Raw genomic sequence first — 13,677 nt, 5'->3', positions numbered from 1 at the left:
GAATATATTTCATCTAGACTTGCAGATGAACAGGATAAGAGACAAAGAGAAAAAGGCTTGTCTGAAAGGGGAGGCTGTGCTGTGCCCAGGAGTGGGGGTGCAGAGCCTGAGAACACAGTGAATGCCTTTGCAGTTAGACGCTGCTACCGCTGTGGTTCTCCCTCCCACTTAATTAGGAATTGTCCACGTGATGCAGGCCAGGACAACTTCAAAGCCGTTGCCCCTAGTTACCAGATAAGGAGTTCCAGAGGACGGCGGAGACGAGGAGGAGGGCGTGGCCAAGCCCACAGCTCACAGCACATAGCTTCAGCTATGGCTTTAAGGGGAGCTCGTGACTGCAAGAGTGATCAACGGTGGATTATTGACAGTGGTGCATCCCATCACCTGGTGGCGCCATCTAGTGTTCGTTTGAAAAATTGCAGGCAACTTCAAACTCCAAAAATTGTCAAGATGGCTGATTCATCCACACGTTCTCTAGGATCCGTAGGCACAGTGTTCCTGACCTGTTTGAACACAGAAATTGATGCCTATGTGCTAGAGGGGATGAAAGGGTGTATTTTGTCTGTATCAACACTTGACAGAGATGGGTTTAAAACTGTGTTTGAAAGTGGGTTTTGCACTATTTCCAAGGATGGTGTGTCTCTTTTACAGGTGGAGTGCAAGAATGGACTATACAGCTTTGAGACTAATTCTGATGCAGTTGAACAGGTCCAAGCTGGCTGTATAAACTCTCCCACTCATGATTATTGCGTTCATTTTTGGCACAGGCGTCTCGGACACATTAACTTCCAATACGTTAAGAGACAGCCTGAATTATCTGAAGGGTGTAAGCTAAACAAATGTACAAAGTTTTTGGATTGCACTGCTTGTAAAAGTTCGAAAATTCACAGGTGCAGCTATCCCAGGTCAGATAGGAAATCTGACAAAGCGTTTCAGCTTGTGCATATGGACTTATGTGGTCCGATGCCTACTGCTAGCTTCGGAGGTTCGAGGTTTGCGCTTTGTCTCTCAGATGACAAGACAAAGGTCACATGGTGTTTTCCAATTAAGACAAAAGGGGATGCTGCTGAAACAGTTAAAAATTGGGTTCAAGCAGTAGAACTTGAATTTGGTACTAGAGTCCTTGCTTTTCAGTCGGACCGCGGTACGGAATTCACCGGGTCTGTGCTGCAAAATTTCTTTAAGAAAAAGGGAATTAAGCATCGTCTGTCCACCCCTTACTCACCCCAAGAAGGGGGCGTAGCCGAACGCAAAAATAGAGTTTTGCAAGAGTTGGCAAACTCTATGCTGTACGATGCGCAGCTACCTCAGAGTTATTGGGCGGAAGCTTGGACGACGGCCACTCATGTTTTGAACCGCGTTTATAATTCTGTTATAGACACCACGCCATATTTTGCTTTATATGGCAAGAAACCCAAAGTGAATTACTTTAGGGTGTTTGGATCTCCAGCCTATGTTCTCATTCCAAAAGCGTTAAGGAGAAAGGGAGGTCCAAGAGCAAAGAAACTCATTTTCTGTGGGTACGAACCGTGCTCTAAAGCTTGGAGGTTCGTGAATCCAGATGGGGATACTACCAAAGTGGTCATCAGCAGGAGCGCTGAATTTTGTGAGCAGTCCGGTTGGACTCGCTTGCATGGTAACCCCGATATTTTGAGGGATGATTTAGGAATTCACACTGGAGAGGAAAATCCAGAGGGTGGTGAACCAGAACAGGATGATGGTGCACAGGGTTCAGATGTAGACTCTGACCATGCACAAGGAACATCTCCTAAGGCAGAGAAGCCTGAGTCTAGGAGTGCTCCGACATCGCCCACAGGTAGACCTAGCAGGCAGAAAAAGCGCAGCAGGTCGCCAACAACGCCAAGCCCAAGGGAATTATCTAAACGAAGGTCTTTATCCCTAGAGGCGCATCCAGATTTAAAGTCTGAGAAAGGTTCTGACAGCCAGCAGTCAGAGGGGGAACAAGAGGTGGAATTGCGTAGGTCCAAACGCACCACAAAGGGCAAACCACCAGAGAGGTTTAAAGTGACAAGTGTATATGTGAATTTAGCCCAATGTGAGCCAGAAAGCTACACAGAGGTACAACAGCTTTCAAGCTCAGAAGCTGCAAAGTGGCAGGAAGCGATGGAGAAAGAGATGGCTTCTATGAAGTCTCTCGGTGTGTTTACATCCACTGAACTTCCTAAAGGCCAACAAGCAGTGGGATGTCGATGGGTATATCGTATAAAGCCTACAACCACTGGTGAGCTGCAATACAAAGCCCGACTAGTTGCCAAAGGGTTTTCGCAGCGCAAAGGCATACACTATTCCCAAATCTATGCCCCTACTGCGAGGTCAGAGACATTAAGAATGCTTTTAACTTCTTCAGCTAAGAAGGGAAACAAGCTATTTCATTTTGATGTCAATGTGGCTTATTTGAATGCAGATTTACAGGAGGAAGTGTATATGATGCCACCGCCAGGTTTTGAGGGAGACAAGCCAAACCAGGTCTGGCGTCTACACAAATCCATCTATGGGCTGAAACAATCTGCCCGCAACTGGAATGTCTGTTTATCTGATGCTCTAGAGAGCATGGGGTTCAAGAAGAGCATGGCAGATGCATGTCTGTACTTAAAAAGTGCTGGTTGTAAGCAAGAAGTGGTTCTGATATTTGTTGATGATCTATTGTACTGTGGAAAGGATGATAAATGTGCACAAAAGTTTGCCACAACACTTGGGAAAAGGTTTAAGCTAAAATCTCTAGGCACTGTATCCGTGTATCTAGGAGTTAAAATACAGCAAGATGAAACAGGAAGTTATTGGCTCAGCCAAGAGGCTAAAATCCAACAATTATTAGAAAGATTTAAAATGGATAAATGTGCTGGTGTAAAAACCCCAATGGAATTAAGTTATGTAAAAGATGCTCAAGCCGAGCAACAAGCAGAGTTCAATAATCCTGAGGTTTACCAGTCAGCAATAGGCAGTCTACTCCACATTGCACAGTGGACTCGGCCTGACATTACGTACGCTGTGAATATGTTATGTAGACAAGCTGAAAAACCATCCACTCATGCTTGGCAAGGAGTAAAAAGAGTGTTGCGATATCTCCAAACTACCAAAAGTCTTTGCCTAAAACTGTCAGCAGAGGGCAGCACAGAACTTGAATGCTGGGCTGATAGTAGTTGGGCAGATGCTGGACAAGATAGAAAATCAGTTTCAGGAATGGCTATAAAATTTGGAGATGCATTAATTGGTTGGAGATCGCGAAAGCAATCACTCTTAGCTTTAAGTTCCACTGAATCGGAATTCAATGCAGTATCTGATGTTTGCAGAGAACTTGAGTTCTATAAACAACTGGTTCAGGAATTGTTTGGGGAATGTCCTCTACCCATCAGAATATGGGAAGATAATCAACCTTGCATTAGATTAGCTGAATCAGGACAATTCAAGGCACATACGAAACATCTTGACATCCGTTATCAAAACGTTTATCAAAGTGTAAAACAAGGTTTGGTAAAGCTACAGTACTGCCCGAGTAAAGATAATCTCGCAGATGGTTTTACAAAAGCATTAAGTTTGCAATCACATCAAGATTTCTGTTCAGGTCTGAATTTGAATTAAGTTTGTTACAGCTCAGTGTCACGAGCGAGAGGGGGTGTTGGTATTAAAGGGTTAAGTTACACTAGTCGCTCTAAACACTGAGCAGCTGAACCTAATTAAGCATCCGGGAATGTAAGACAGCCTGTATAAATAGTCAGTTCCTTGATGTGTTCTTTCTCTTAGGAGCGTTTTTATCTCAGTAGTGTTATCTCTTAGTTTTGGTTGCTGTGTGTAGGAGTGATGCCTGAAGTTTGTGCACTGAGGCACAGTTTTGTTTAAGTTTTTACTTGGCCAGAGATGAAGAATGTCTGCCTTATCTCCAGGCTACGTTTTTTCTAAATAAAGCTTTTGAGTTTGCAACATGCTCCAGAGTTCCTGTATTTACAACTCTTGCTGACTCACCTTACTCTTTGCCGTTGTGCTAAAAAGCTCTGCTGAAAGGGAAGATTTACGTCTGGAAGCGTGACTGGACCGGTAACTTTGTTTACTTAAACACAAGCTAATTAAAGCTTATGGACAAGATATATCAATCTTTGAGAGGAAATTGAATGCGAAGTGTGCTTAAAATAATTAGAAAGGAACGGATTTGCAAGTGACTAGTGATCAGAAGGCTAGAACGGTGTTCTCATGTATAATGGATTATTTCTGGTTTTGTAAATATATCTGAGCAGGACTGCTTTTGACAACACTTTTTTAAAGTGTTATTTGCTGCAGCATCCTGTGGAATATTGTTCTTGGTTTTTTTTGCTTAGTTTTGGATCTTATGCTTCTCAAAGAAAGCAGGAGGTGAAGAAAAACATCCCAGCAACAGGTATAAACTCCCAGGGACTGCGGAGAGCCTGCAGCAATCTACAGTTGCAATTTGAGTGTGCCTCGTTGGCAGGTTATGATGACACAACCCCATCAAAGACTGAGGTCTTCTAGTGTTCTTCTCTGTGCCATATGCTGGAGGCCGGAGAGCAAAAAAAAAGTGAGAATCTGGCAGGGCTCTACTTTAAGACTATTAGAACTGAAAAATGATGTTGTTGGGTCTGCCCAAGTTTAGACTACCTCAGTGTCCTGTTCCTAGCAGTGGCAGGCCACTTGCCTCTGGAACAACAACAAGAACATCATCATCATCATCATCATCATCATCATCATCATCATTATTATTATTTTCCCCAGCCACTCTGGGCGGCTTCCAACAAAATATTAAAACACAATAGTCTGTCAAACATTAAAAGCTTTCCTAAGCAGGGCTGCCTTCAGATGTCTTCTAAAAGTCTGGTAGTTGTTTTTCTGGTGGGAGGGTGCTTAACAGAGCGGATGCCACTACCGAGAAGGCCCTCTGCCTGGTTCCCTGTAACTTGGCTTCTCGCAGCGAGGGAACCGCCAGAAGACCCTCGGCGCTGGACCTCAGTTTCCAGGCTGAACGATGGGGGTGGAGATGCTCCTTCAGGTATACTGGACCGAGGCCATTTAGGGCTTTAAAGGTCAGCACAACACTTTGAATTGTGCTCGGAAATGTACTGGGAGCCAATGTAGGTCTTTCAAGACTGGTGTTATGTGGTCGCAACAGCCACTCCCAGTCACCAGTCTAGCTGCCACATTCTGGATTAGTTGTAGTTTCCAGGTCACCTTCAAAGGTAGTCCCATATAAAGCGCATTGCAGTAGTCCAAGCGAGAGATAACTAGAGCATGCACCACTCTGGCAAGACAGTCCGCGGGCAAGTAGGTACTCAGCCTGCGTACCAGATGGAGCTGGGAGACAGCTGCCCTGGACACAGAATTGACCTGCACCTCCATGGACAGCTGCGAAGCCTAGTCCTTCAGGGGCACAGTTACCCCATTCAGGACCAGGGAGTCCTCCACACCAGCCGCCTCCTGTCCCCCCAAAACAGTACTTCCGTCTTGTCAGGATTCAACCTCAATGTGTTAGCAAGAACGCAAGAAGGGCATCATAAAGCCAAGCCTTTCTCCTGCTGTGTCCCAGCATATGGTACTCCCAGGTACATTCCCTCCGATCATGGGGGATATATTTTACTGTCCTGGATGTTAGCCAGGATTCAACTCTGGAGTATGTATGCAAATCTAGGGCTAAGCTGGGGGAAACCTGATAAAAAAGAGCAGGGCATTGGAGTAATCTTCTTCTTCTACCAGGTAACCACAGCCACCTGTCGCTTTGCAAAGGCATCCTGATCAAATCAGATTATAGAGCTCAGAGTTTACAAGTACGCGATACCTCTCATTTTAGAAATTAGCAACGGAGCTGCCATCTGCAGTGCTCGAGAGCAGGGGCTGAGTAATGAAGCAGCATGGAAATGACAGGGAGTTTATATAGAGGATGTTTTAAGGAAGGGACAATGCAGGAGCTGTGGGAAATAAGGAGCAAAAAACGCAAGCAGGAAATGAGTGGGGAATGTTGTGGAGCTATGGGGAAGATGGTGCTCCTTGGCCATGTTTGGGTACCTCTCCATAGTGTGTTTCCACACACATCCCTCTCTGCCCAGGCAAGCAGAGGGCATTATCAGAGTTCAAAAATGCCTTGCACCCAGGCAAAGACACTCAAGAAGGATGCAAAGCAGGGCGAGGTGTCCCTGTCCCTGATTTAGGCAAGGGCGGTGGCTGTCAGAAATGCATCTCTGCTGTGTTGCCCTTCTCTGCCTTGGAAGGCTCCGAGACTGGAGAGGAGGGACAATGTGCAAAAAGCGAAGGAAGAACTGCACAGATTTTGTCAAGCACTAACTGTGCTTACCTCTGCAGTGTTCCAGCCTCCTGGGAATCGAAGGTTTGAAAGGATTAACACCTGCTCATCCCAGTCGCTTGGCACCTATTGCTACTAGGCATGCAAATGAATACGAAACGGTCCTCTGCCAGTTACATGGGAGGATAACGCAAGAGAAATTGCACTGAGCAAAGCGAGTAACCATTAACTTATATCCAGGTCACACCATGATTTCCACTGTCATGGGAGTAATTTATTGGGTGAGCAATGACCTCACGTGTTGGCTATGGGACCCGCACTACCGTGGCTTGAATGTCACATCGTTCATGGGAGGAGACAACTCTTTCTGTGTGAGCTACAAAATATTAGACATTTGTGTTTGGCATTCATCATAATCATAGAATTCACACCTCAGCTACGATGATGTAGTGGAGCGGCATACTGGGCACCCACAGTTGGAGCTCCAAGTTGGCACCCCTGTCTGGGAGTAAAGATGATTGACCTCAGGGAGGATTACTCCTGAGTAAACATTTATAGGGTTTTGGTATCATTTGCTAGCTTTGCGCAAGTGTTGTTTCGAGGCTGCTGGAGTATTGATGATTCCTGTTTACTCTCAAAACCAGATGCAAGTGGTTCAACATATATCAGCTGGAACAAGAGCACACTCCCATCATTTCTAATTACATTTTGTATTAGCCTCCACAAAGAGAGCCCATTTAGACTGTTCAGCTGTCAGCAACCCACTATGACCGAAGATTAAAGCTATAAATATATACAGAACCATAGACTACTTTGTTTTTTTGGAAGGTGCATCCTTCAGAGGCTTTGCTTTTATAAATGGATTTTGTGTGTCTGTGTGTTCAGAGCATTGTTATATATTTCTGCGCAGTATTATCTTGGGGGGGGGGGAATAAAAAATTCAGTGTTAAAGTTTATTTGACTTTACTGCACTCAATAAAATAACTCCAGAGAAACCCACAAATATATATATTTTATTTCTGAAATGAATCTTCCCTGTTTATTGCATATCAACTATTCTTTATAGTGGAAAGAAACCCCTTTGTGAAATAAGATAACTAATAAATGTCCTCGCCATAGAAAAATATTCAGTCCCCTCTGTATGCATGTATCCTGTGTTAATTCAATATGTTACTACAAGGCTTCAACACACACATAACAGCCACAAAATATATCCTACCCCTAAGACCCACAAAACCCAGCAGGACTTACTTCATAGTAAAATTTTGCATTATACAAAATGTGATAAGGACCGTGACTTCTCTGTGTTTGCGGTCATTTCACAATTGATTCCAAGGATAAGATAAAAGGTGCCAAACTTTTGTATAGTTCTTGTTCTCTTATAATGGTGATGGTGCCCACCTGAGAGGTGTCAGAACTGAGTTCCAGCAAGTTCTGGCTGGGGGTGGGGAAGCCCTGAGTATAATTGATTCAATTGACACAGAAATGGAAAATGTATGTGTATTAATGAAAGTTTAAAATGGAAAATGGTTAAATGTGTATTGATAACATTGGGGATTTTCTGTAGTAGTTTTTCTAAGGGGCTCTAAGCTCCTAAATGGGTTAATGGTTACCCATTGATTCTGTTACTCTAAACCAGGCATCCCCAAACTTCGGCCCTCCATATGTTTTGGACTACAATTCCCATCATCCCTGACCACTGGTCCTCTTAGCTAGGGATCATGGGAGTTGTAGGCCAAAACATCTGGAGGGCCGCAGTTTGGGGATGCCTGCTCTAAACTGTTGCAATTTTAGGTCAGGTGACAAAGGTACTGAGTTGCAAATTCGCCATCTTGAAAGGGTAGTGGCTTATACAACAAAGGATGTCATAAAGGCTCTCCAAAAAGAGTAGGGTAGGTTTAGGCAAGCTGGAATGCAGGGGAGAGAGTTATCTTTTATTTCTAAGATGCTGAGCTTGTGCTGGACAGCACCAGGCATTGTATGGATATTTTGGACGTATCTTTGATGCTTATGTTTTGTTTGTAAAAAATTCTGCCAGGAAAAGTTTGAATAATATTTTTTATGGGCCTGGACAATGATTTCTTCCAAAAGGAGTCAGTTCTTATGCTTCAAACTGCACAATATTAATATCTGCAACCATTGTATACCAAGGTGGGTTTCTCCTGAGCTGAGGTGAACCTGTGTCTTATGCACCTCAATGTTAGCAGGTAAGTTGGATGCAGTATATCCAAGTGAAAATGCAGGTGGTCAGACCCTCCAAGCGCCCCTATTTTCCAGGTACAGTCCCAGATTTACAGACGCCATCCCAGTTTCTAATTTGATTCTAGAATGTCCTGCTCTTCCTTAGGACATCCCAATTTTCACTGGAGAAATGTTGGAGGCTTTGCAGTTATTCAACCCCTGAGATAAGGAGACAAGTAACTATACAACTTTTAGGTCAGGTGACCGTTAGAAGACATCTGAAGGGAATGTATATGGAAGTTTTTAAAGGGTTTGTTATGTTGTTATATATGTTGGAAGCTGCCTAGAGTGGCTGAGGCAACACAGTTAGATGGGCAGGGTATAAATAATGTTATCATTATTATCATTATTATCATTATGGAATGGGACATCCTTATTTTCATCGGAAAAATGTTGGAGGGTATACTGTCCCACATGCAACAAGCAAGGGGGAGGAGGACTGGAGGCATCCCATATTATGTGGAGCCATTAATGAAGAAGCTGACATGTTTTATTATGTTTGTATATATGTTGGAACCCGCAAGAGTGGCTGGGCCAACCCAGTTAGATGGGTGGGGTATAAATAATAAATTATTTGTTGTTGTTGTTTTGTTGTTGCTATTGTTATGGAATAGGACATCCCTGGTATTTTCACTGGCGAAATGGTATACAGCGTGGGGCTATGAGGCTCGCTGGCACCGGTGACCGGGGTTACTTGGGAGCAAGCGGGCGCAGGGCAGGAGGCAGCGTCCACACGCTGGAGAGAACCGGAGCGCGCCGCTCCCTTCTCGAGAGAGCGCAAGGCGGAGAGTGAAGCGCAGAGCTTTCCCTTTAAGAGGCCGGCTTGCCTCCATTTGACGTCAGGCTGTTTCTGCACCATCGCCGGCATCCGCGAGCCCCCATTCGGGCAGGAGGGGCGAGAGAGGCAGCGAGCGCGGCCGGCCAGGGAGGGAGAAGGAAGCGAAGCCCAGCTCCCCCGGGAAGCGTCCCGCAGCCCCTCCGGCTCGTCCTCAGCATCCTCCCGCGGAAAGCGCATCTGCTGCAGCCATGTCTGTGGCAGGCTTGAAGAAGCAGTTCCACAAAGCCACTCAGGTGAGGGGGCCGGGGGGGGCGCGGAGGAGGAGGAGGAGACCGAGGAGCCCCGAGCAAGGAGGGATGCGCGCGGGGGCGGCGGAAAGCGCGGGTCTAACCCTCCGAGTTGGGAACCTCTGGGCGCGAGCGGCAGGGAGCAAGGCGCCTGAGGCCTCCAGGGGGCGCTGCGTTGGGGAGGGGGCGCTGAGCAAACGGGAGGACGGAGGCAGCTGGGAAGTGAGCCGGAGAGGGCAGCGGGCAGGGGGCGAAACCAGGCTTTATTTCACCCAGGGCAAAGGTCCAGTTTGGCACCCCTCCCAAAGCGCATTTGCGTACACACGCACACGCAGGCTGGAAGCCTCTTTGGCGGCATCGACGAGACTCTCCGCCTGGCCCTATGCCATTGCCAGGTCTTCCCAGTTGGAGGGTGTTTTTGTGTGTGTGTGCAATAAATAGCCCACCTGCTCTATGTGACTGCAGCAGAAGCTGGAAAGGGTCCCGGCGGAGGGGCGCTTGGCCGGACCAGGTCTGGCCGCTGCAGGGGGCGCGATGGGTACCTCGTTGTGCTTTCCAGGGAGAAGGGGGAGCAGACACCGGGTTTTCTCCACCGTTCCCCCCCCCGGTGCTTTATTTCTCTGCCCGGCCTCGTTCAATGATGGGCGCCCACAACTGGCTCGCCGCAGACGCGGGATCTTGCGCTTCTCTCTCCCCCCGCCCTCCACCTCCGCGCTTCCCCCGCTCCCCGCATTGGAGTAGCTCAGCCCCTGCAGAGCCCGGCGAGGATTTGTGGCTGCTTTATCCGCCGCGCTGCTGCTGCTGCTTCTGCAGCCTTTCTGGGACGTGGCTGGGGGGAGGGGAAGGGGAAGGAGGAGGGAGCAGCGGGCGCGGGAGGCTAGCGGAGGTTGCAACGTGCAAGCGGCTGCGGGTGGAGGAAGGCTGGCCATGGCCCATTGGTACTATTTCCATACCCTTCCAGTGGACTATCCGGCCGGGACTCGGATTATGTAAAAACCCTCCTCCAGTGACCTTGCAGTGATGTAGTTACCGAGCTTTGATCCCCCCCACTCCCCGCTGCTCCATGATCACACGGTGTCCCTAACCGTGCGCGCGCGCGCGCCCCTCCCTCCGCGCCTTTCCCCGTCTCATAAACGGAAAACCATTCTTTCCTTTCATCAGGTTTTCGACTTCATGAATGGAAGTAGATCTATATTAAACTTTAGCCTTTAAAATCCCAATGAATGAGGTGTTTTGGGGTTGTGTGTGTGTGTGTGTGGGGTGTTTTGACGCTCCAGTTGGATATTGCCAAACTGGTTTGTTTTGGTATTTTGTTGATGTTTTTGTTTTGTTTTGTACAGGGTAAAGATTAAATCTGTTTGGTGGTAAAGGGCCCTGCCCCGACGGCCACCCCTTCATTAAAGGAGGGGAAGTTCCTTAAAAATATAATCTAGTGTGTGTGTCCGTCAGGCTGCCGTGTTTTTTCAGTTTAATCTTGTGTTGTGACCAGTGGCGATGCGCTTATGTGAGTAACTGATTTGGAGAGTGAAGTCTGATGGTTTAATGGCTCTGCTTCATGCTGCATTTCTATAACCAAGGATTAGATTCTGGTTCGGTTTAATTCTCGCTGGTGCAAACCTGGAACGGGAAGGGGAATCGAATCCCCAATATCTGTGGGATCACAGAATACCTTCTGTCTTCTTTTTTGAACGCCACGTGTTATATAATGCTGCCTATGAAGTATCTTCAAGATAACATCAAGCTGTTTAAAAATATCACCCTAGTGAATCTCCTCTGCAGGATGCAGTGCAGCACCAGACCTTTGGGGACCTGGCTCTCTCCCATTGTCTTATCCCCTAGGAAATGAAGACCTTCCAGAATTCATTCATGATGGAGCAGTTCTACTGGCACATGCCTTCATTCTGATTCTTCCGTCATCTTTTACTTTAAATTTATTTAATGGACAAAGTGAGCAATGCAAATACTTTATTAGAGGGATGCAACACTGTGTTGCAACAGTTCTTCAGTAACAATAATAATATTTTATTATTTATACTCTGGGCAGCTTCCAACATAAGATTAAAAACACATTAAAACATCAGTCATTCAAAACTTCCCAAACAGGGCTCACTTCAGATGTCTTCTAAAAGCCAGATAGTTGTTTATTTCCTTGACTTCTGATGGGAGGGCTTTCCACAGGGGAGGTGCCACTACTGAGAAGGCCCTCTGCCTGGTTCCTTGTAACTTCACTTCTCACAGTGAGGGAACTGCCAGAAGGCCCTCGGAGCTGGACCTCAGTGTCTAGGCAGAACAACGGGGGAGTGGAGACACTCCTTCAGGTATACTGGGCAGAGTAGCTTTGGATATGAACATGACATCATCACCGTGTCATGGGATCAGTGGGCTTCAGGTGTTGCCTTCATCGTCTCAATATTTTAGTTCCTTTCTGTCAGTCTTCGGTCCCATCAAGAATGCTTGCGGCAGAATCTGTTTGGGAGAGTAGCATATAAATGTTGGCACTCTTCTGCTAGTAAGGAACATTTAGGGTTAGAGTAAAATGATCTGGAGAAGATTATCCTATAACCAGCAATAATGATTTTGAATTTTGTTAGTATTAACAGGAGTGGCAAAAGTCTTGAACTAAGCAGGCTTTAAAAATGGGATATATTAGAAAGATGGCTCAACGATATGAGGGCTGTAGTTCTATACCCACAACAGGGTAAGTCCCATTGAACTTGATCATTAAATAGATTTGGCACTTTAGCTGACGTTGCATTTTAAACACTGGTTTTGATCGATGTGTTCAGCATTCTGTCTCCCATTGTAAAAGGTGGCAAAAAATCCTGTGAACAGTTCAATCCCCCCTCCCCCAAGCTTACTATATTCTTATGGGGTTACACTTCTGAAACTTTCATGCTGGTTAAATAAAGTAGGTAAAAATTAATACTGCGTGTGTCGTAATTTTAAGGCCAATTTCTGAGCAATAAACTGTGAAATATAGTTCTGAAGGAAAATCACATTTGATATAACTACTTTTAAAATTTCGGTTTTTAATATTGTGTTGTTGTTGTTTTAAAAAAGACTGAATAAGCAGGTAAAACTCAGTGCTGCAGAAATCTCAAAAACCGCTGCCGAAAACTGAGTTAAACTTATATTATTAATTGTAGTTTTCTCAGAGATTTGCATTTAAATTAGTTTGGTCTCCATGAATTGTGTATGGCTGGAGTTAAGGAAATGAATTCCGTGCCTCCTTGTCCTCTGCTCACCTTTTTAACCTATTCTGCCTTCCAGTTAGCATAATACCTACAATGACCTAACACCTGCAAATCCCCTTTAGCCTCCTACTGCACACAGTAAAAATAGGCTGTGCACTCTTTCGCATTGCATGTGATTTTTTTAAAAAAAATATTATTAAACCTCTTGAGTCCCTTTGCAACATGGCACCTGTTCCTGGTTTAGCCTTGTGTGTACGTCTGCAAGTTGCTGCTCACATATTGCACTTTTAGGTGTGCATTTAAAGGTTGGAATAGTATATTCAAAAATGGAGTGTTTGAGAAAAGAAGTGTGGAATTGCAAGTGAGGAATTGCAAGGAAGGGTGATAAATAATTGGAATCGCTTTCCCTCCCCCCAATAGCATTAGCACAAGATAGTTCAGTTGGTTAGAGTGTGGTGCTGAACACCAAGGTTCGAAGTTTGATCCCCGTATGGGACAAGCACACATTCCTACATTGCAGAGGGTTGGACTAGATGTTCCTTTGGGTCCTTCCATCTCTATGCTTCTAAGTATAGGCTAGGTGAGTGACTCAGGGCCCTAGCCCTGAACCCCAGCAGCCTAGCATTATTGCCTTATAGCTCTAGATCAGGGTTCCCCAAACTAAGGCCCGGGGACCAGATGTGGCCCGCGAGGCTCATTTATGCGGCCCCCGGCAACCCCCGCCGCCCGCTCTTACGCCCGCTCTTACACAGCCGCCGCCGCCGCTCTTACGCCCGCTCTTACACAGCTGCCTACTTCCAGGTCATCGGGAACGTCGGAAATAGCTTGTGCACATGCGCAAGCGTCATTTGCGGTGCACTTCCGGGCCGAAAGAGGCCCATGCGCACAAGCGATTTCCAGTGTTCCGGCCACCCG

At 46.1% G+C, this 13,677-nt stretch overlaps 1 protein-coding gene across 1 annotated transcript in view; it reads left to right on the top strand.

Annotated features, from left to right (window-relative positions):
• Window positions 1-9,433: 9,433 nt before the first annotated feature.
• Window positions 9,434-13,677, top strand: part of SH3GL2 (SH3 domain containing GRB2 like 2, endophilin A1) — an 88,724-nt gene continuing 84,480 nt past the window's right edge. Inside the window, exon 1 of the mRNA XM_035140911.2 lies at window positions 9,434-9,574. Within this exon, the coding sequence (XP_034996802.2) occupies window positions 9,530-9,574 (45 nt within the window). The 5' untranslated portion in view covers window positions 9,434-9,529. The remainder of the gene's footprint in view (window positions 9,575-13,677) is intronic.

Source organism: Zootoca vivipara, chromosome 16, assembly GCF_963506605.1.
Source record: "Zootoca vivipara chromosome 16, rZooViv1.1, whole genome shotgun sequence".
NCBI classification, from domain to species: Eukaryota; Metazoa; Chordata; class Lepidosauria; order Squamata; family Lacertidae; genus Zootoca; species Zootoca vivipara.
The sequence above is the reverse complement of the archived record's forward strand: the minus strand, read 5'-3'. Positions and strand labels throughout refer to the sequence as shown.